This window comes from Copadichromis virginalis, linkage group LG17 (assembly GCF_057382275.1).
Source record: "Copadichromis virginalis isolate Kocher_CV1m ecotype Utaka linkage group LG17, C_Virginalis_male_GT1.1, whole genome shotgun sequence".
Lineage (NCBI taxonomy): Eukaryota > Metazoa > Chordata > Actinopteri > Cichliformes > Cichlidae > Copadichromis > Copadichromis virginalis.
In genome coordinates, this window is record NC_140634.1 from 1,839,675 (window position 1) to 1,864,408 (window position 24,734).

General features: G+C 43.6%; 1 protein-coding gene across 2 annotated transcripts in view; it reads left to right on the forward strand.

Annotated features, from left to right (window-relative positions):
- The window catches only part of chst11 (carbohydrate (chondroitin 4) sulfotransferase 11), a 99,380-nt gene extending 80,250 nt beyond the window's left edge, over positions 1-19,130 (forward strand). For both annotated transcript variants that reach the window (XM_085436062.1, XM_085436063.1), the window contains exons 3-4: positions 12,674-12,903; positions 12,983-19,130. In XM_085436062.1, coding sequence (XP_085292188.1) covers positions 12,674-12,903; positions 12,983-13,604 — 852 coding nt within the window. In that variant the 3' untranslated portion in view covers positions 13,605-19,130. The remainder of the gene's footprint in view (positions 1-12,673; positions 12,904-12,982) is intronic.
- Positions 19,131-24,734: the final 5,604 nt, after the last annotated feature.

A 24,734-nucleotide genomic window follows, 5' to 3' on the forward strand; every position in this document is an offset into this window, starting at 1 on the left:
ACGCGCTTGTTTTTAAAAGGTTCCTTCACGTAATGATCTGCTAGAGGGTGTGGGGGGGCCACAGCCACGTCCTCCAGGGCATGAAGCAGGTATGGAGGAGATCAAAACTCCAGACATCCAGAGGCCCCCAGAACACAAGAGACCAAGGAAGACCAACAGAGGGGCAGCCGCGCCACTGTCCTAGGTTTTTTTTGTTGGCGTTGGTGTAAAGCAAATGGAACAGATTCCTGGATTCTCTCCGGATGGAGATGGCGAGCCTATGCCCAGACTGAACTGAACTCTTGTTTAAGAAACTCATTCTTCTCTCCTGAGAAGCACCAAAGTGGTAACAACTCAGACCACCAAACCAAACCACTGAATCAAAAAAGCCAAACACCATTGCAAAAAGAAGGTAGAAGAACACTTCTCCAACTCCAACCCCCGACACATGTGGCAAGGACTCCAGACCATCACAGACTACAGGACCACCAAACCCTCCCCCGCATCCTCTGATGTCTCCTTCCTCAACGAGCTCAACAACTTTTATGCTCGTTTTGAGCGAGGGAACCCCACAACCAAAGCAGACATGTAGGTAGGAGCGGTGCTGAGCAGGATCAATGTCCACAAGGCTGCAGGTCCTGATGGCATCCCCGGGCGTGTTCTCAGAACATGTTCTGGGGAGCTTGCAGGAGTGCTGACAGACATATTCAATCTGTCCTTGGCCCACGCTGTGGTACCGGCCTGCTTCAAATCCACCTCCATCGTCCCGATACCCAAAAACTCCAACCCATCTTGCCTCAATGACTACCGCCCAGTAGCACTCACCCCCATCATCACTAAGTGCTTAGAGCAGCTGGTCCTAGCACACTTCAAATCCTGTCTCCCCCCCCCACCCCCCCCCCCCCCCCCCTGGACCCCCACCAATTCGCATACCGCCAGAACAGGAGCACAGAGGATGCAGTCTCCATCGCACTGCACTCTGTCCTCTCACACCTGGACAACAACAACACCTACGCCAGAATGCTGTTTATAGACTTCAGTTCAGCATTCAATACAATCCACCCCTCACAACTCATCAGGAAACTGACAGACCTGGGCATCAGTTCCCTCATCTGCAAATGGTTACTGGACTTCCTGACCAACCGCCCCCAACATGTCCGGCTGGATAACCGCTGCTCATCTACCATCACGATGAACACCGGTGTACCACAAGGCTGTGTGATGAGCCCTTTCCTCTACTCCCTCTTCACCCACGACTGCAGACCTGCTGATGGTTCCAACACCATCATTAAGTTTGCAGATGACACCGCGGTGATTGGCCTCATCAGTGACAACGATGGATCTCATCTGGATGACCAATTGCTCCAAGCTGGTCAAGAAGGCTCACCAAGGACTCTTCTTCCTGAGAACCACCTGTCCTCAGACATCCTGGTGAACTTCTATTGCTGCACCATCGAGAGCATCCTGACCAACTCCCTGAAGAGGGAGTAGAGGAAAGGGCTCATCACACAAGGCTGTGTGATGAGCCCTTTCCTCTACTCCCTCTTCACCCACGACTGCAGACCTGCTGATGGTTCCAACACCATCATTAAGTTTGCAGATGACACCACGGTGATTGGCCTCATCAGTGACAACGATGAGGCCGCCTACAGGGAGGAGGTGGATCGTCTGGCTGAGTGGTGTGACAGAAACAACCTGCTGCTTAACACCGAGAAGACCAAGGAGCTCATCGTGGACTACAGGAGGAATGCTGACCCACATCCACCCATCCACATTAAGGGGACGGCTGTGGAGCGTGTGAGCAGCTTCAAGTTCCTGGGAGTCCACATCTCCGAGGATCTCACGTGGACGACCACCTGCTCCAAGCTGGTCAAGAAGGCTCACCAAGGACTCTTCTTCCTGAGAACCACCTGTCCTCAGACATCCTGGTGAACTTCTATCGCTGCACCATCGAGAGCATCCTGACCAACTGTATAACAGTCTGGTACGGGAACTGCTCTGCCTCGGACCGGAAGGTGTTGCAGAGGGTCGTGAAAACTGCCCAGCGCATCGCCGGAGCACCACTTCCTGCCATAAAAGGCATCTACAGGAAGCGGTGTCTGAAAAGGGCTGGGAAAATCATCAAAGACCCCAGTCACCCATCACATGGACTCTTCACCCTCCTGCCCTCTGGGAGCTCCGGACTTAGACCACCAGGTACCGGAACAGCTTCTTCCCCACAGCTGTCAGACTCCTGAACTCTGCCTCCTGACATCTGACCCACGTTAACACATGTACTGAACATACACCCATAACCACCTACACTTTATATAGCCTCTGTAGAAAGTAGCCACATATTTCACTGATCTTAACTGCACTACTGTATAATTCTGTATAAACAATCATTCTGTACAATATAATTATAATTCTACAACTGTTTATAACTTGCATATTTCTGTTTAGTTTCATATTTATATCCTGTTCATAGCCTGTACATACTTATAGTTATAGCATATTCATAACATACCTTCATACCGTGTACATTATAACATACCATAATAGACCCATTTTTGTACCCTCATACCTATAACAGACCCATTTCTGTAATATATCTATATACCTATATTATTGCTAATATATATTTTGTAATATATCTATATCATGGCTAAAGCACTTCTGGATGGATGCAAACTGCATTTCGTTGCCTTGTACTTGTGACATGTGCAATGACAATAAAGTTGAATTCTATTCTATTCGATTCAAAGCAAAAAAAAAAGCAACGGAATTAACAAACAATCCTGACTAATGACCAAAAAGTACAAACTGAAATAATAATGAACTCAATAGGACTGTTTTTTTATTATTGTTGTTATTTTGGAAATTGTACATTGTATATCATTTTATTTTCACTTTTCTACCAAAATAATAACTATTGCCGCTTATTTTGAGTGATCATTGAGTGCATGTCCTTACATTAAAACCAAAGGAATCTCAGAGCTTAGCTTTAGCAGTGTTATCTATCTGAAAATCAGGACTGGACTGATACCACAGCAGCTCTACTTTACACTGACTGCAGCAGAGTTAACAGTGCGTAATTTTCTTGATAATGTAGACGTCTAAACCCAAACAAATTCTTGTTTGCTGCATTTGAGGCCATCAAATCACAAACTCGAACAAACAAAACAAACAGAAAAGAGAATGTAGTTGTCACTGGGTTTTATTGAAATCCTATTTCTCATTTTTTCCTTCGACGTCTCCTTTCTGATTTTTTTCTCCCTGAGGGGTGAAACACACGATGCAGAGAGACAAAGTAAAGTGCTCATGAGAGGAAGAAGAAACTTTGATTGCACTGAGGGAAAGTCAGAGCACTTTGTCATTATCTTGTCTTTGGTGCTATGATTATACCCCACACTTTTCTCTTTGCTGTTTAGTCACAGACACATGCTGGTTCTCTGCACAAGTGTATATTTAAGTACAACACACTGTTGATCCAGAGATGTACATCAGCGCACACGTTCTACATATACAGTAAACACATATCACTGCACACATGTACGGCCTCCGGGTTCATTTCATTCTCTCGTGTCACTGCGCCGCCTGCTTAATTTAACTCTTTGTTGCATTTTAACCCTGGAAAGTAAAACAGACGTCTGTATTACGAGGCCACGAGCACGTATCCAGAGAGGAAGATAAATAACAAAGTAAATATGAGTAAAACTTTTTCAAGGCTCACGTTTTAACAGTCACAGCAATGCATTATTAGTCATTAACTTCTGAATCCATTCAGATTAAATGTTGATAAATCCAATAGCTACGTTTTTAAAAAATCAGGGATATACTCTCCGCTTTCACTCTGTTAAGCAGTCAGTGGTTCTTCCACAGACCGACAAACTAAATCGACACTCTCCCTTGTGTGTTTCATTTTTCCTCGTCAGGTAAAAACAAATCAGCTGGCAGAGCAGCATAAAACCCTTGCACATCCAAAGAGTTTACAGTATAACATTCTTCACATGAACTTTAAAACGTTGGGCTGACATCAGAGATACAGTGTAAAGACTATTCTCTGTCCTTGTGGGTTAGCTTTCACCTGTGAAGGAGGTCTGTCTCCGGGCTCAGGTTGCCGGTTTAACGTTACCGTGGGATAGGGACGGCCGGCCTTACCCAGGTGTCGGATATCCTGGAGTTTAAAGCATGAAATGACCATGCTGCAGAGTTCACTAACCTCCTGTCCTCCTGTCACATGCATGCATGAGAAGGATTCGGTGCCTACCCCCAGAGTTACAACACTGTTAGGGTTGAAAAGCTACAGATCGTCACAAGACACTAAAGACTCCATAAAAACCTCTGCCAGTTAAATTCTTATGATGGTCTGTTAACAGCCCCCTCAGTGAAGGCGAGGCCTCCAGGCTCCACTGCTGCTTTTACAGATAAACATCCAGGGCTGTGTGTCAAACTGTAGCCTCTAATGAAACATCTGTGACTGGCTGCTGCTCAGGGTGGTGTTTTGGGGATTCCCAGATTATTTTTACTTTATTAGCAGTACTTTTAACTGCTACTGCGAATGTGTTAAGAAGTGAACCCTGCAGCAAGTAGCATCATAGCGAGCATGTATCTGTGTGTGTTTGCATGTTTACTTGACCTTGATGGCACCTGGCAGGAAAGCTCAGTGCTTCTAGCCCCTGGCATGAACACTGTCTCCATTCATGGCCTTCCCACACTGCCCTTATGCAACAGCGTCAGCACAAAAATCATGAATCAGTAGATTCACAGATTTAAAGCTGTAGCTTAGAAAGGCTGCTTTTGTGATGCTCAGTATTTAAACATTGCACCAGCCATGTTTGAGATAAAACACAGAGCAGTCGAGTTCAGGCATCTGTGGTAAGTACGTGCAGTTTGTTAACTGAATATGAGGCTGGCAGGCAGATTGGCATGACATCAGTAAATATGTCAGTATCATCAGGACCCAGTGTATGTGAGTTAGTTAACTGATCGTATCCAGCTAGTAGGATACAAGGTCGAGAGGTTCTTGTTCTCAGTTTGCCACTGAAATCCTCTGAATCTGCACAACAGAGTCACAGAGTTCAAAGTTAGACTCACAGAATATCACTGATGGTGGGAAACATGCCTCATATAAATGTTTTACATTTCCCTGAGAGCTGTTGACTTGAAGTTGCTGTTGTAGCTCAACACTTTACTGAAGAAGGTAATAACCACGACCACAGCTTTCCATAAAACATCAAAGCGGGACAAGAGCATCAAAAACAAACTCATTTTAGACTGATCTGATTTTCCAGTTTCAGTGTAGCAGAGACAGAGAGGGCTGAAATGTATTTCAAATGTATCCAGTTACACTGTAACAGTCACACTTGCTACTTTGAATGAAGCTGCTGTCAGCAGCTACACCCGAGTGCTGTCTGTGTATAAAAGCCAGCAAGACTCAACAAATTTGGCATTACAAACATTCTTGCTTTACAATCAATTATTTAACATTAAGCTTATTACTTTCTGCAGCATTTGCTTACTCCTCCTTCAGAGCAGCTCAGTAGACAGCTGTGCTCTTTTTCTAGGTATGAATGTATGAGGAAGGAATATGAAGCAGAGTGCTTCAGAAAAAGAGTGTGTGTTCTCAGTTATCCCACTGTAAAAATACAGGTACAGAAAAACTTCCTCAGATCCAGTCGGTGTCTCCGTGGCTGCAGGCGGTTATTGTGTCATGATGATTGGCCCAGTTTCTCCTCAGCAGCTACTGGACTTCTCATAAATGACATAGTGGAAAAGTCCATGTACTGCTGGTCTTATTGGAAAGGATGAATCTGCCTCATAAAGCTTTCATAGCAGAGCCTTGTTACCTTTCATGCAGCGACCCGTTAAGCTCTATGGTTGCAAATCAGGTGCTATTTGGTACAGTTGTGGCACACTGGCAGCTTTATGCCTGCCTGCTTTATGAATGCCAGCCTGTGCGCACAGACACAGACTGCCTTTAGTGCTCAGTGTGTGTGACAGAGAGGTGCTTTGATGAATCCTGTTGATCTTTGTTTGGCTGTCTTCACAGCTGGCGAGCAGAGAGAGAAGCTAACTCAGCGACCCGAGACGGGGAGCGCAGACGGATGAATTTTTAGGAGACAAAACGGAAACGGCATTCTTATGATAATAAGCAGCATCGAGCTAAAGACAGGATACGTGCTGCTGCTGCACTTCACCCTCTCGACACTGGACTTTCTTCTTTTCACACACCCACTGTAAAGTCTTCAGAAACACAAGGCATACACAGAATAAATCGGACGGTTAAATGTACACAGGAGTAATGACTGTTGCAGCGTCTAAATTGCAATAAGGAGCAGAATCTTAGCTTCATGAATGAACAGTGCCTCTCTAAACAAAGGGAGGTATAAATCAAATGCATTAGTTTCTCTCTTTCAGCACCTTAGGGGTCACCACAGTGGAGCGTCTGGCTCCCCACCATCACCCACCCATAGCCTCTATATTCATGTGGTCTACTTCTTCTGCACGTGTCCAAACCGTCTCAACCTTGCTGCTCTAACTGTGTCTCCAAAGCACTCAGCCTGAGCCGTCCTCATGCACTTGTTTCTAATCCTGTCCGTTGTCGTCACTCCCAATGACAGTCTGTCCATTTCCAGCCTTTTGTTATGTCTCACTACTGTCTCATGAATCTCCCCTTTCACTTTTGCTGCTGTGCTTCTGTCACATATTTTTCACCTCTCTTATGCGTCCATTGCTTCACACGGTTGACCTCAGGTATTTAAACTCATCCACCTCCACTACCTGTACTCCATGCAGCTGTCACACTGTCGTCTTCTCGTTCACACACATGTATTCTGCCCTGCTTCTGATGACCTTCATCCGTCTGCTCTCCAAAGCATACCTCAACACACCAGGTTGTCTTCTATCTGTTCATAGTCTGCAGACACTCCCATCTGATCTCATCTGTCAGCCATTGCAAAGAATTAGAGCTGATTGCTGATGTGATCCCATCCCTACCTTAAACAGATCTGTTCACACACTCATATATGTGCTGCACCAGCCACTCCTGATTCCTTCAGCACCACAGTTCCTCTCCAGGCATGCTATCATATGCTTTCTCTGTGCTGCTGTCCTGACCTTTTCTGTGCTTCTCCATCAACACTCTCAAAGCAAACATTGCATCTGTAGTGCTCCTTCTTGGCATGGCTATACCGCTGCTCACTGATTATCAGCCCGCCAAGAACTCTTTCACATATTTTCTTGGTATGGCTCATCAGCTTTATCTCTCTGTAGTTACTACAGCTCTGCACATCATCATTGTTCTTGAAAATTGGCACTTTGTCTCCATTCCTCAAGCATTTTTTCATCCTCCTAGATTGTGTTAAAAAAAAGTCCGCTGTATGTCATCAGGACCAACCACCTTTCCACTCTTCATCCTCACGTTGTCCTTACTCATCCTCTGCACTTCCTGATTCACTAACTGCCATCCATCTGTCTCTCTCTCTTATTTTCTTTCATCACAAACCCCTCAACACACTCCCTTCAATCATTAGTACATTTCCTTTCTAACTTAGTCTGTCAGTCTAGCCAATAAAGTCCATTTCCCCTTCTGTTGGCACCGTTGTAGACCAGTTTGAGTCCATCTCCTAAGCTCCTAGCCTCCCCCTTATTTACCCTGGACAACTGCATGCACAGTATATCTACTCTCCTTTTATCAGCCAGCTCTCTTTGCCAGTCAAGTCATAGTCTTTCCTTCTCACTCGCTGCATCCTTGTCCATTTTGTTCTTTCCCTTAACCTTTTGGTCCTCAGCATTTAGCTTATTCTGAAGAAACATCCTCAGGTCATTACGTGAGACAAATTGTGAATTTCTTACTTTTGCACCATGAAAATTCATGACTCTAACTGGAACATTCAAGTGTATTTTTAGTCATCTTTAGCTACATAGTAAAAGTCTTTAAGTCCTAATCTGTACTAAAACTGTTTGATTAGTAACAGAAGATGATTTACTGTCAAAAATATGGTTGGTTCAATCTTTATTTTAGCTTTCAGAATATTTTACACTTGTCTTAACTTTGTTACAATACAGAAACACAGGTTATAGCACACGTATATAAAACTACTGCCAAGGCAGCCAATTAACAGTCTGATGAAGGCTCTGTCAGAGACTTTGGTCAAATCAAAGTGACCAAACTGATGTGGAGTAACCCTGAGACTTCCTGCGTCGCTGGCTTGCTTTGCCTTGTTGATACTTTAGCCTTGGGTCTACGTTTGTATGTAAGCTAGTTTACAGACTTTCACTGGAATATGTTTCTTCTGTCCTTTAGCGATCACTTCCTGGCTTCCTTCCTTTATCTCTTTCTTTGCTATCATCAGCAGATTAGGAGGAAGCTATTCATTACCACCGCTGCGACAAGCGGCTCAGCGCTGATACACAGATGATATTTCAAACTCATAACAACTTTCAGAGACAATAACACAGTCGTGGTGAGGAAATGAAGACTTGAAATATTGAAACACAGTCTCCATGTTGCCCTTTCATCACTTTCTCACACATTTTAACAACAAATGTGCAACAAGGAGAGGATGTGCATTTCCCATCATCTCGAACCCTCAGGATAAGGAAGTAAAGCCTTCCCTGTTTGCAGATACGCTGCTGACAGTGACTTTCGTGGTGGGATTAAGGATTTCCAGCCCCCCGGTTTTCTCAAAGTTGTGATGGTGTTTGCCAGAGAGAAATAGGGACTAAACCTTCACTTCCATATCAGTGCATGGTGTCTGTAACACTAAGTAATTCATCATCTAGTATACCTGCACGCAGAAACTGCTGAGCTGGATGTTTGAGGCTCTTATTGGAAGAGATCAAACTGAATTAGCCATAAAATGTGTCGCGGCTAACTACTTTTATAGCTGTGGTTTTATGACATTTTATGACACTGGCTCTTATTTGGTGCCGTTTCACTAGCTTGTGTCCACAAAGTATCAGGGCAGAAATGGGCAAGCATATTTGCTAGTGCTATAGTCTGCTGTCCAATGGGAAAAGCTCGACATGGCCAGAGGTCAGTGACCTCCACCACATCTCATCTCCTCCTCCTGCTTTTCATCCCTGTCCTCACTCTTCATCAAAACCCCACAAGAGACTTCACAGGGCTGCCTAAAGATGAGATAAGTGGTAGAAAGTGATCCCAGAGAAAGAAGAGAGATGAGAGGAAAACTGAGGGCAAGCCTGAGAAGATCCCCTTGTCTCTTTTCCCGAGTTAAATACAGTTTAAACTGTGCTGAGATGGAGGGCTGCATGTCTGCTGCAACATTTGAGGGAATTATAGCCTGATGCTCCCACTTCTTCCTTTTCTTTAAGAGTTTCATCAACAAAGAGCTCTTATGCCTTAGTGGGCTTTGATGCTTTGGAGTTGATGACCATGACTGCAAAATGCATAAAAGAGCAAACAAGTGGAGACGCACAAAAGGAGCACTTCATCTTGACTGGAGACTTTCATTGTCCATCCTGAAAAAGCTCCACTTCCCTTTCCCAAAAGCAGGAGTAACTATGGGAATAAAGGACGCCCACTATTGCTTTAATTCTAATAAAGACAGCAACGTTTGAAAATACTCTTTTATCGTTGCCCAATGAAGAAAGATCTAGATATTACTTTTTCTATGGTGGGAATAAAATATTGTGTCTTGTGCAAAAAAGCAAATCTTAGTTTATGTCATGGTCCTGGGCCATGTGGGCCCAGTATTCTTAGTTCCTTGTATTTTTGTATTTCGTTCCTTATTTAGGCCATGTTTTCTGAGTTGCCCTGTTGTGTTGTTCCCTAAGTGTTTTCCCTTCATGGCTTTTACCCCCTGTGTGCCCCTCTGTGTATCTGTGAGCCCTCGTCTCTCCTTATGTTTTATTCCATGTTTCCCCTGCCCATTATGTCTAAGTTCTCCCCGTGCTCTCTCTCCCCCCTGTGTGCCCTCTATGTATTTATGAGCCCTCGTCTCCCTTTGTGGTTGTTTCATGTTTCCCCAGCCCGTTATGTCTGTGTTTTCCCCGTGCTCTCTCTCCTCCTGTCTGAACCTCTGTGCCTGTACATGTCATGTTCAGTTCACCCCGCCCTGTCTCGTTATGATTATCAGTGTCACCTGTGTTCCCCGTGTGTGCCCACTTTCCTCGTTAACCCTCTGTGTATTTCTGTCTGAGTCTCCCTCTGTTCGGCGTCGCGTTCTCCCTCATGTTGTGTGTAATTCTCCCCGTGGTTCGGTTCCTTGTACAGCTCATGCTTTAGTTTTCCCAGTTTTAGGTTATTGTGTATTACTTCTCGTGGCCAGCAATAAAGCTGTATTTTTTGAGTTTATCCCCGTGTCTGTGAGTCTGCATCTTGGGTCCTTCTCCTGCCTGCCACACAGCAAACCATGACAGTTTAAAATAAATCATAGTTTTGTGCAGAGCTGTCTAATGTGACAGGAAGTTATTTTTTGGTCAGGGAGAGCAAGGATTGCATGTGTTTTATTTATTTATTTTTACTACACAAAATTACATTTGACTGCAAAATATCGTAAGTGCTGGGCAACCGTGTTTTTGTATAGGGATATAACCAAAATACAACCAATTGGCAATGTTTTACACCGAGGCCCAGTCAGTGTGAGTCAGTGTGAGTCAGTGTGAGTCAGTGTGCTTCTTATAACTGAGACACTACTGTGCAAACAATTGTCAGGAGACAGGTTGGACCACCAGGTGACTCACAGTATGAAACTGCTTTGCAAACCTGTCCACATCATTTTTGTGGACAGGTTTGTATTTGTATTTAAATGTAGAGTATTTTTGTGAGATATACTTAAATGAACTGAGCACTAGATAAGTGAACAGAAAGATAGTGAGAAAAAACGATTGTAAGTACTTTATTTTTTGGTTTAGTTCAAGAAGTGTATTTTATAGATGTCTTATCTGACTTATGGGGGGCAGCACGGTGGCATGAAGGTCCCTGGGTCCGACTCCTCCATGTAGCCGGGGCCTTTCTGTACTCCAGCTTCCTCCCACAGTCCAAAGACATGCAGTTAGTAGGGTTGGGTTAAATGATTATAATTGCCCGTCGGTGTGACTGTCTGTTGTGTTTGCCCTGCGATAGACTGGTCGCCTGCCCAGGGTGTACCGCGCCTCTCGCCCCAGCTGGGATCGTTGTAGACTTGTTAGCTACGGGATAACAGGAGCACATCGTGCAATCCCCTACTGTAAAAGCTTTCCCCATGATGCCGTAGCAAGCTGTGCGTGTGATGAACTGCAAACTTGGAGACCTGTTTTGAAAGCTGGCGTCCAAGAGAATCACATGCAAACCTCTTTAGTCAAAGCTGTGTTCGTGTACAGACTCCCTGTTAGCCCCAGTGTTGTTTCATTACTTCATGTCAGCATCTCTCCCACCCTCTCAGCCCCTGACAGTGTATCACTGAAAGGCCATGGCTGTGTGGAGTGGGACAGAGTGGTAAGGCTGCAGGCCACAGTAAAATCAATTTAGATACTGTGAGGAACCCAGAGCACTGCCCTACAGGGGAATGTAGACCCAGAGGAAAAATAATCAAGAGGCACGAGCAAACATTCCCGCCCCTAAAATGCAAAACTTCCATACTGCTCTTACTCTTCTCATTTCTTTCTGTAACCTCATCCTTTCTCTCCTGCCACGGTCTGCTTCACCACAGGCATCACTGGGACGGTGAAATATGCCTCCAATAAATGATTACCGACTGGAGCCACTCATACCGAACTCGCAGGATCTGTAATATTCTCCAATATCATTATTTTCCTCCACACCCATGGACTAATCTCTATCACAGTCTGTGGAATGACTCAAATAAGGCAAAAAGATAGAGTGAATAAAGAGATGAGTATGATAATAAAGCCTAAGATTGATAACTCGCAATCTAACTGCCTGTCTTTTCCATATCCGTCCTCATGCCCTCTTTCTGATTCATTTCAGTTGTAGAGTGCTCGGCTTTTTCTCAGTGCCGTGTTAGTGACCAAGAGCACTAAAACATCTTTAAGTTTCAGAACAAATGTGTGAAATAATATTTTATTATTCTGCTACAATAACTAGTGTAGTGAGTTAAATATGAATGTTGGTGACTAATACGGTATGTTCCCTTTCTTGGGAAAGGTTTAGTTCAATTATTGTCAACAAAAATCCCACAATTGTCACATTTTGTTACATTTGTTACAAACGACTTGCGCAGAGTTTAGCTAATGATGAAGTGTTGTTGGGTTTAATTATTGGATTCCTTATCAGATCAACTGGTAATAAAACCAGTAGGCAGTTCATTTTGTTTGTTTTGTTCATCCCTTCACACAGATTACAGCCGGGCTTTCACTGGGACATACTCGTCCAAACTAGTAACATGGGAATTGGAGCTTTTCATTTAGCCAATGAGTTTTTCTTCTTTAAGCTTGTGGTTAGCTGAACCCAATCAATCACAGCTGAAAAAGAAAGATTTATTTTTTACATCAGCCTAAAGAGGGTTCATTGGTTTATCTGGTAATTATCCTGAAAGTTGGCTAACCACCCAGTTTGAGCTGGGAACCAGTGTTTGTTCAGGGACCTTTATTGCACATCACACATTGTTTACTCTGGATTCTTTTCAACTCTGTGCTGTAAACTACATAATTAAAGTAAAACTGACTGTTCACATCTTGTGCTGTACTTACCCTCCTGAAGCCTTTTATTTGAATTTCACAGTAGTCTCTCTCTCTCTCTCTCTCTCAGACGGAGTTATCAGGAGCTGCTGTCCTCCACCAGGCCAGGAGGGATCAGGTAGTCGATGCCTGTCGGGTCAACAGTGCATCGAGTCGTAAGCGGAGAGTCCTGACACCCGGAGACCTCAAACACCTCGTGGTGGATGAAGACCATGAGCTTATCTACTGCTATGTCCCCAAGGTGGCCTGTACCAACTGGAAACGTGTCATGATGGTGCTTACAGGCCGGGGCAAGTACAGGTGAGTTTGGTACTGTACAGAGAGGAAGGAAAATAAGTGCTTCTGTTGTTCTTCACTGTCTCGTGCCTCTCTCACGCAGTGACCCAATGGAAATTCCTTCCAATGAAGCCCACGTTCCCTCCAACCTTAAGACACTGAATCAGTACAGCATTGCCGAGATCAATCACCGCCTCAAGAACTACCTCAAGTTCCTTTTTGTTCGTGAGCCCTTCGAGAGGCTGGTTTCTGCATATCGCAACAAGTTCACCCTCAAGTACAACTCATCCTTCCACAAGCGCTTTGGCACCCGAATCATCCGCCGCTACCGCAAGAACGCCACGCAGGATGCCCTGCTCAACGGGGCTGATGTCAAATTCAAAGAGTTCATTGAGTATCTGGTGGACCCGGCCACACAGCGGGACGGACTCAACGAGCACTGGCAGACTGTGTACCAGCTCTGTCACCCGTGTCACATCCACTATGACATGGTGGGCAAGTATGAGACACTGGAGGAGGATGCAAACTACCTGTTGCAGCTGGTGGGTGTAGGTGACTCCCTGCGCTTCCCGACCTACGCCAAGTCCACTCGTACCACCGATGCTATGACGGCTCAGTTCTTCAGCAATATCAGCACTCAGCAGCAGATCCAGCTCTACCAGCTTTACAAGTTAGACTTCCTCATGTTCAACTACTCCATACCCAGCTACCTGAGGTTGGAGTAATGGTGGACAGAGATGGGACTCTGAGAGCGGCTGATTCGGTCAAACAGATAAAAGGAAATGAGCGGAGGGCAGAATTTTATGGGAACAAACTTGATTTAAAAAACTGTAAAATTGATGTGTAAACAGGTGCCGGAGGTGTGTGGGTTTCTGGGAATAATTCAGAGGATGTTCAGTCAGCACCGACTGGACAGGGATGTGGGCTAAATGGACTAGACGCATGCAAAGACTGAAATGTGTGGGTGAAGCAGGTCTTCATGGTTGTTATCCTCAGAGGATGGACTGGATGAGGGATTCTCCTGATGTTGTTCCCTACACGCAAACTGCTGACAAATTAGGCTGCTTCAGATTCTGCAAAGCAAACAGCGTCCTCGCACGTGCCCTGACCCCAAAGCATTATGGGAGCTAAGTTTGTCTCCTCCTCCTTCTGATCAATATAGAAACTCCGCCAAATTGTAAGGCACACTTCACATCTTCCACCGAGCTCTCGGCGTGGCGAGCCAGTACCCATCATGCTTGCTCTCATTAGATTCATACAGCTGAGAGGGAAACTGCCTCATCACCACCTCGAGGATTACTGCAGCTGATGGCTGCGGTTCCACTCTCAAGACCTCCACATTAGTAGTGTGGCGGTGCAGCCGACAGCTCGCTGTCACTGGTTTCTAGCATTAGTTTGTCGGCCCTTCTGCCACAGCAGTGAAGTGCTTACGTATCATTGCCTGTAACACCAAGCATCCTTAATACTTTGAGCTACAGAACGTGTCTGGACAGGTACAGGATTCGCTCAGTGGGCGCACCGGCCTGCCTCTAACCTACAAGACGAGAGACGGCCTGTGTGGCTGTTAAAGGGTTAAAGGCGCTGAGTCTCATTACCGCCATGCCCTGCATAGAGGAGCTTCGTGGACGTGCCCCTGCTCCAGCAACCAAACCTGTTTTTCACTAAATGATCCTCTTTTCTCGTCTTCATGCTTTATTTGTTTTTATTGTCTTATGAATCACTGCTGCGAGCAGCAATGAAAAGATTATTTAATTTGCTTTGTTGTTGAAACTAAGATGGAAAGAATTTAATATTTTATTTTCTTGGGCTGAAAAACATTTAGGACACTTTAGAGAAGTTCAAACTTTTTCATTTCTTGTGGTACATTTTTGGCCCTTGGCTTTGTCTTTCTGTGCTTCACATCATTCAAAATTTATGTTTTTTTACATTTCTATTGTCAGACGTTTGGTGCCAAAATGGCTGAGGGCCTCAGAGACCCACAGTCACTGTTAAGTGCACATCATTGCCATTTAGGACATCCCAAAGAAGACACGTCAACAATCAACATAACAGAGAAAGGATCCTGTGGTGTGATTAATGTTGTGTAATGTCAATAACTACACAGGAGGGAGGATGGGCTGCCCATCACACACTATAGTGACAGAGGGACTCGTTTTGTGTTTTACACCAGTTTGTACATTTTAATCCACTCCAGCTTCAAATTAATTTCACAGCGTTAGAATATTTAATTTATATAGCACCAAATCACAACAACAATCCCCTTAAGGTACTTTATATTGTGAGGTACAGACCTGAGAATAACAGAGAGAACAACAACTGCCTTTGAAGCACTTTGGCGACAGTGGGAAGGAAAAACTCCCTTTTAACAGGAAGAACCCTCCAGCAGAAGCAGGCTCAGGGAGGTCAGCAGATCTGTGTGAGGGGGCATTGTGGTTAATATAGTCAATTTAATTCAATTCAGGATAATTCCATGTTTTCGTATCGCACCAAATAACAACAACAACAATCGCCTCGAGGTGCTTTAGGTTGCAAAGTAAAGACCCTCAAAATGTGACGAGAGCGTTCCAGCGGTGATGACGTGGCGACAGTAGGGTTATCACAGCTCAGGCTTGATCACTGAGTTTGATCTCATCCTGAGAGATTAGCAAGACAAGCGTAAATATATATATAACACTACTGATTGTACTTCATTAAGGATTTTGATGGTTTTTGAGTCCCTAACTCTTTGGAGTTGCAGTATGATGTTTTCTTTCTGATAGAATAAATCCAGGTCCACTCTGCTTGAAAACTGTCTCATTATGACCCCTGGTTAGTCAGCACATCTAAATCAGATTACACATACGCCTTTTCCCCCTCGGGCTGGATGTTGTAGCTGCAGATCCCTTCTTGTTGCTTTGGACTCATTGCTGGTGTCCGTTTGTGCACATGCCCGTGTCTGGAGGTTCGAGTCAAACAGCCTTAGTTTTCCTTTCTAACACCCACAGACATCTGGCTCTAATAAAGGAACGAGTCTACTGGGCTGGCTTGTCGCCCCGGTCCTCATCCTCCAGCAGAAACAATGGTTATATTCTCATCTGGGCCTCCTCCTGGGTCAGGCCCACACAAACACACTCACACAGACACACACCAGCACTGCTGCTGAGGTTATTGCCACGCAGCGTCTTACTCAGCAGTTATAGGGAAAGCCACGAGCAGGCAGAACCTCACACTGTCAGAGCTCAGTTTAAACGGCTCATTTTGCGCTCAGAATGAAAGACAAACAATGCACAAAGGACCTCTTAACCTGCAAACAAGCCATTACAGCGGCCTCTCTTCACACTCCGGTTTCTCTCCTCCTACATCGCTCCAGAAGTGGCCCCCTGGTTTAAAAACAAAACCAGAACAAAAAGGCTCAGTGTCAGTGATCAGTACTGTCCATGCAGGAAAACGCAGCCTGCTTAAGCAAACAGAGCCCACGGGGACTCCTGCAGCCCTGAGACGCTGTCTCAGTCTCTCAGTTACAAACAAGCAGCAACATTTAAAGTTATTTTTCCTCCATAGCTGTGTCTATATTGAGGACTAGCTAGTGGGTATATTTATGTTGTTTCTGAACGACGTCTGCTTTTAGACTGAACTACACATTTGCTGTCTTCTAACAGCAGTTTTCCTCTTGAGGATGAGTAGATGATGTTATTTTTCTGCTTTACTTGTATTTTTATTTTATTGTATTGACACCCAGATTTTGTAAATACAAGAAAGAATCGTTTCAGAAGCAGGAAAATTGTGTTTGAAGTGAAATTTCCTGTAAATTTGATGGTAGAAAGTTCAAATGGAATCCTGACTCAGTTCTGTGCTTTGGAGTGGGTGTCAGTGTGCCTGGCTCATGATACACACAGTGTAAAAGATGGACATATCTAATATAATCTGACGTATTTGTTAGTGACATTCAGCTATGCAGGCTGGAGCTGAGCATTTCTGTCATTCTGAGTGAAAACAGGAGACACGGTGCAGCGCCTGGCCTTGGATTGGACTCTTTGTCAGTGATGATGTCAACAGATTAAGTCTTTTAGTGTAAATACACTTATTTGTTCAGGTCATTTATTTGTTTTTTACTTTCAGAGTTCAGATTGTTAACATGCTAAAAAAGAGCTGATTATAAAGGTAGAAGATACAATTTAAGTGTGTGAGCACGCTGCTAGTTTGGCTAATGACCTAACCCTCGTCACCTGTTTCCACCCAAACGCTGCAAGCTCTCAGTCGGCTCACTCGCTCACTCACAGCAGTGGAGACACAAAGGTCGTTTCAGTCTCTCTCTCTGTGGGGACACTTTTCATCAGCAGAGACACCATATTTGAAAATAAGCATCATATCATCAGCACAGAAGGACAAAGCCAGGATGATTTCTTACATGCGTCCTCTGCCTGTGTCGTGTCAGACATATCTGAGTCCCAGCACAGGATATTTTTGTACAGTCCAAACATGATGTCATTCATTCTGCTGTTATTTTTTGAGCTGTGATATTTATGACTTACTTTGGTTGCCTCATACATACACACACAGACACACACACATTACTACTCTCATTTTTCTGTGCTTTTCATTCAGAGGCGACACAGAGACACAGTGAACATCCTGCAGTCACATTAGGACAGAAGGCGTACATCCTCAGTTATAACCTTACTCATACCTGCAATAAAGAAGTGAGCCCATCAGGTATGACTTCAGCTTTATTTTTAGAAATCTGTGGGACGGACATGATCCTGAAAACTACAAACAAATGAGCGTTCGTCAGAAGTTGCTCAGTTTATTACAGCTTGGATTATTTGGAGTATTTTGTCCAACAAACTGGTAATACCGGTATCACCACAACAGGTTAGTGTTAAAGACACACAAGTCAGAGCAGTCAAAGGATGAAAAAGTTGTGGACATTTTATCCCCCACCAATTGCAAGCACTTGGATGTTGTTGGCAGTCGCTATAAAATCGACTCTCTCAGTGTTGTAGGCCTCTAAGTGAGCCGCTGGTTGCAAGAGAAACGTGGGTATTCCCTGACTGGTTGGAAAACAGTTGGAGTTTTTTTGACTTCACCCAGTGGCTGCCAGCAGCTTCCAGCAACCACTTGCCAACTGGTTGGGGAATACACATTTTCCCCTTGCAAACAGATGTTGCCAGATGGGTTCGACTGGTCTCTAGACTTAAACCACTTTATTTTTAGGTCAAACAGCAGCAGACTCAGCCAAAATATCTGTAACAATCCCAACAACTAGCAGAGCAGAATAGTATGAATATGTACAGCACAGATTAGTTATCCAACTAGCACCAGAACAAGCTAACATTCTGACAGCTGAAAACTTTGCTAAATATAACTGCACAAAATTAACTATCAAATGTAAATCTTTCTAAAGTGTTTATGAAGTATACAGGCCGAAAATGGTACCTACATAGTAAAGTCAGATTTCCAAAAAACGTAACCATCTTTTCCCAGTTATTGATCCTGTTTAAGATGCAAATAGTTAGCTTGGTTGTAACACTGTTACTCTTGCCAATAAATATTTAATAGCAATGACTCCAAAACTAACAACCCAAGTTATAATAAACTGAGATGGTGTTTATTATAAGTGATCTTATAATAAACAAGTTAGCCTGAGTAGGCCTGCCCTTCGCATGCTCAGCGACATCTAGGCACGTTTTCAAATCAGTTAGCATTAGCATGGGCATGACCTGTCCAAGCAGGTTTCACGTGTCTCTGTGTCGCCCTGACGTTGTGTACGTCCTTCAGCAGAGGCCCCGCACGTCTCGTGGTTCCAGCTGCTTCCCGTGCTGCCAGGAGGCACGGATGTTGCGCTGTAATGTGTGGGTGACCTTTTAATTTAAACGATCAGTGTGTGATGCTGCGTTATTCCATATCATCAGCGTTTTCACCATGTGTGCTGTATCAAAGAGCTATGTGTCAGTGGAGTTTGTGCGCGTGTGTGCGCGCCACCACTGCTCCAGGAAGTCGAGACCCTCGTTCCAACATGTACCATTAATTTATTTATTTATTTCTAGATACTGCTTCCCTGCTCACGTTACCATGGCAACACACCCAAATTTTCTATATGTTGCTTTTCCTCGTGGGACAGCCTCTCGCTGTGCTCTTTTACTCTGTTCATTTTCAGGGGTACTTTCCAAAATCATGAATAATGAATAATGTACACTGTGTGGGAGAGTGGGGTGGATCCTACAGCAGCGTGACCCGTGGTTTATCCTGTTTTCACAATAAAATGACACTGAAATCCACTTTGTCTGTGTCTCCTTCTGTCTTGTGTGGAACTCGTGTACGCTTCTATCTATGGGGTTGGTGGATTCTCTAGCTCCTAACTAGTCTGGCCATTTTTATTGCCATGCTACTTCAGAAAGGCGATGTCTCTGTCGTGATGCACAAAGTAATTTACCACACTTGTCAATATGTTTTACTGTTATGGGCAATAGCTGACCATTCCAATCACAGGGCATCGAATACTGCTGCTCTGTCAGGTGGTGCTTGGATAGGATCAGAAATTTTAGAGAAAGTATGTCCCATCACAATAATCTATGCAGACAAGCTGTAACACGCTCATTGTGATTAAATCTGACTTTGAGTGTCCATATGGGACGGGTTTGCAGTAACAGACCTGTTACAATAGTGGAAACAGAGACGTCTTGCCACCAGGGGCGGAGCGTGGGGGTGGCTTACTGGGCTTAAGCCCGGGTTGTTTTGTCAGAAGCCCGGGGTCTTTTGGAGTGTAATTTTTTCATAGTTAGATGCCTGGCTGACAACTGTATAAAACAAAAAGTGCAAGCAATATTCGAAGCACATAGTGCACACTGTGGGAATTTACGACTGTGCGTGAATCCCCCCTGATATTGGTATGATCCGAGCTCAGGCACTAAGCGACTGAGCGAGAGGGCGGGGCAGCTGCTGCCTGTGAGTGCGCTGTTGGAGAGACGGAGCCAGCCATACTAAGGAGAGCTTAAGTTTGAGCAGGTACCAAAGCAAATCATTCGTACCGTACAAATAATGTAAATATGACGGTGCATCACGAAAGATTGATATCAAACTGATCACTTGACCAATATTACGTTACTCGCTCTTCAAGTGAATCAACAAATGGCGAAATGAAAAGCCGAACAAATGCTATTTTTTTAGAGTCTTAGCTTACGTGTGTTTATTTCATATTTTCAGTTCTTACCCTCCCCGACTAAATCGGTTTCAGTTATGTACTGAAACATAAGAATGGACATTAGAGGCTTCTTTCAAAGAAAAAACTCAGGTAAATGTTATTTTATATATTATGCTTTGTATGTTGTTCAGTATATTTCTATGCAAACCAAGAGGGATTTCAGTACACAGCAGGATATTCACATTTGTAACCAGATATTTACATACACTTTAGGGAGAAAACATAAAACATTTTTACTGTACAACATCAATTTAGAGTAAACTTTTGTTTTAGATAAATATTGAAATATATTTTGAATTAGTTAAATGTCAGAATAAAGAGAGACAGAGCTATTTTTATCACTTTCATCAAATGTAGGAGTACATATACACTAAGTTTATTGTTAATTAATAAGAAAACTCCAGACGATTCCATTCTGAGCTGAAGAAGCTTCTGATAGGTTAGTAGAGTCCATGTGAGTAAACTGGTGGCACAGCTGTGGATGCACATAAGGCAAAACACAGAGGCTGTTTCTGTGACATGGGAACATCAAGAGATATCAACCAAAACACCAGGAACAGAACTGTGGAGCTCCATAAGTGTGGCTCAGTTTGAATACAATTTGGTGCCATTTGCTATTAAGAAATACAGACAGTTTCTCTCTTTACTCTTAAAGTTAACAAATATGTTTTTATATTTATCTAAAAAATAAACATTTAGTCTGATTTGATGTTACAATTAAAAAAGTGTTTGTGTTTTGATCTGAAGAGTTTGTAAATATCTGGTTTCAACTGTATATTTGATGATTGTCAGCACAAAGAGGGAGAGAGAGGAGCAGAGAGGGATGGAGAATGAGGACAGAACAGAGATGAACAAGAGCAGGTGAGACACACATGTTAGTCAAATGGTCGTTTGCCAAAAGTATCATCGTATCATAGGTCCTCATGTATCTCGTACCTAGTGTTTCTTTTTAGGTTTGCTATTTTTCAAATTCTACATTAATTAAGTTCTGCAGGCTTGTTTGCACAACAAGGCTAAATAATTATATAAACTTTTCTCAATCTAAATAGTGTACTTTGGTAGAATTAAAAAATAAGTGTAGTGCAGGTCTATGATGACTTTTAGTGCTACTATCATCTAGTTCTGATTCTGGTTCTGTCTTGGTTAAGTCCTCAGTCCTCCTGATTTTGAACTGTTGCAGTCCTGTTTTAATTCTGGATCAGTCCTGGGTCTGGTTGAATCGGGGTTTAGTCCTCGTGTCTTGATGCAGCCCCGACTTTGTTCTGCCTCGCTGCTTAATTAAAAAACTAGTTTAAGGTGTCCTGCACATGTGATATATATTTTTCCCTCTATGAAGTCATTCTTTTTTGAACAAAACTCAAAACAAAGCCTATTAATCTTTCAGTCATTTCTACACCCCCCCCCCCCCCCCCCCCAAAAAAAAAAAATCCCACATGCATACTACCCTTTAGGGCTAAGCCCCGGGTGTTTCAAATGTCTGGCTCCGCCTCTGCTTGCCACTAGGTCATCTCACATTACACAGTTTCAGATGAAACGTGATTTGGATGTCAGTGAACTGAGAAGTGTTAGGCAGGTGACATTTTCTAACTATTTTATGAGTGTTGTCATTATTTCCTCCTCCAAGAACAGGAAACTACAATTCATACAAAGTCACCAAAATTAGAAGGAAAAAGTTTGATGAGTCTTAATTTTAATGGTAGGGTTGACTCTGTCAGTCCCCCGTTGAATGGGTGGTGTAATGGTGCACATGACCATCATAGCCAGCCTACCTGCGGACCTACATATCGATCCTTTTAGAGGAACTTTTTACAAACAGCTCTCCTTCAACGGCCAGTTATCCAAGACCATCCAGAAATTCTCAGAGCCACAGTATCACTGTGTCTAGGCAGGGTCCTGATTTACAGTCAAGCAGGTAACCCAAATGTCTGACCTTTGTTTCGTCTTGTAAATGGTAAATGGACTGGCTCTTATATAGCGTTTTTCTACTCAAAGTGCTTACGGACTATTACAACAACACATCATCAGTAGAGTAAAACTAACCATGATGGCCTAAAACCAGCTCGCATTCCCTATTAATGCGTCAATTCTGCTACAAAACAACAGAAAAAGTCGACATCGAAGGATTAATACTCCATAGGTCAATTCAAATGAAGGTATTATTCTGTCAGTAAGTCAGCAAGTGTCTCTAATTGTGTAATTTTTCTAATGTGTTACTGTTTAAATTTTGGACAGTGAATTGGCATCAGTTGTTATTGCAGAGCTAATGTGATGTAATTATTTATAGACAACAATCTGGATGACAAATCTGAACTGTGAAACCATTAAAACAGTTTGTCATGTAATGTGGCTCCAGCTTCCCGCCACCACATGGATATAAAATCACAATAAAAGACATTCGTGACCCGACATACACGACTCCTTAGCCTGCAAGTCTCTAGGTTCTCTAGCAGGCTCTGTCCAAACGACAAGCAATTAAATGCAATTTATACATATATAAAATGATTTTGCACACCTATGGTAGAGACAGTGCAGATATACAAGCTGGCGGGCAAGACTGAATAGTCTAAATGTTTTCTGGACCGTCTACTTTGCCAGGAAGAGGAATTAGAGGGAGCACATGGCATCTTTTATTCTGGATACTTGATGACACATTTCGCTTTGATGAAAAACTCTTAGCCGCTGTGCAAATCTGTCTTAGACAAGACGGTGATGATGTATCGCATTCTCAAGAAGCTACAGATGCAGAGCTAGCAGAATGATGCATGAGCCAAGACAATTGGCCAACCCACTCCTGAATATGACACCTCCTTACTTCCTCATGTGATAGTTGATGGATTAGACCAACTGAAGCCAAACTTCACCAACAGCAAACATCACTTGAGAAATTAAGAGATTGGTGTCCTTCTTGCAGAAGTTAGCAGAGTTATAAACATGGCATGCAGGCTATTAGCTAAACGAGTTAGCGGAGGCATTGTTTGTTTTTTTTTGGTTTTTTTCCTGTCCCATTTGGTTCTTTAGCCGTCAGAACTGTTGTCTGAAGACCAACAATGAGACCCAATGGATTTACTTGCCAAATGGATCACCACGGCCTTGCCGTATTGATCCATTTGATCGACCTTTGTTGCCCCACAGGACCTGGGGCAGCCCACCCGACCCCACCGCAGAGGAAACTGTACCCACCCTAACATTCAATCATCTCCCAGACTGCACAAGACAGTAGACACCCAGGTTAAGTTTATTCTCCACCTCTCCTGTGACTCTCCCCCACCTGCAGAGTGGACTCCTCCAAGGATGGAACAACCTCCCTGTCAGTTGAAGAGCCCCCTAGTTAGGTCGATGCGCCAGAGGCCCCCTGCGCCAGGGCTGAGCGGAGGCATTGTTGAGTTGCACCCAAAGTAACAACATTTTCAAATAAAGTAATAGTTCCATAAAGATCAAAGCATGGCCTTATATATGATTTTACACTGAGATATTTGATGCTTTGCACATTTGAAGAGTAGATCCTGTAGTCTTTTCATTATCTCATTACAGTGGTCCCACATCGTTGGGTTTCAAACAGGCATCTGTGTTGTAGCTGACTTGGATGATTCGTTCCACAAGTGAAACCTAACTCAGGTGCAGGTGGAGGGTGGAGACACACACAGACACAAACAACCTACCATTGTGAGCCCGTCTCTCTTGATCGCATTGTCGTCCTCAATAAACACGTGCTGGAGTGCTCTCCAGTCTGCCCATAAACATGTCCTCAAACCAAGACGTACGTTCTGCAAGGCCTCTGGCCACAGTTACACTCTCCGTCTCTTTACACACTCAGAAAAATAAAGTCATCATCAGACCAGCTAAAATGATGTGTATCCACACAAAAGAGCTCAGACTCTGTGGGGGCCAGACTGGGAAACCTGGCTGGTCCCAGTCTGGGCAGGAGCCCCTAGAACCATCGTAATATTTACTACTCCAAACAACCAGTGTCAATAATTGATCAACGTATTGATTGTGCCTTACAGACACATGGTTACAGCAGGCTGAATCCTTACATCAACACCCCGAGTCATGCAAACTGTCAGAATGCTTGAAGCACAGCCTGAGGAGGAGTGGCAGCAATCTGTCACTGTAACCACAGATTGGGGTGCTCAGCTGAAAGCCTGACTCCTTGTTCACCTTTACTGTAAAATCAAAACCAGTAAAAGAGTATTTCCTGAGAAACCTCTTCTGTCTCCCCATGTTTGGATAACATTTACAATAATAATCTTTCTTAAAGTGTTGTAATTATGTTTAAGGAAGAGATACCTCAAACTGATCTAAGGTTGGTATGTGTTCCTCTCACCTTAGAGCAGACCACACATAAGCTGGACAGGAAATGGCGTTGCGCTCATTTATATATTTCCGTTTGCTTGATGAACAAAAGCCCTCTGCTAAGCGAGGACGCCTTACTGCTCGTCACTGATGAAACGAAAACAGGAACAAAGCACGATTCAGTTTTAATCTTTAGTAACACGCTACGTATCACAGACTTTTAAGGTGGCGGTGATTAAGCCTTTACTTTCTAAGCAAACATCTGACTGTCTTAGCTAATTGTAGACTCATTTCTAACTTACCTTATATTTTAAAGAATCTTGGAAGAGTATTTGTCAGACAGCGAAGACAGTGAAGGTTACAAATGATCTTCTTATAGCCT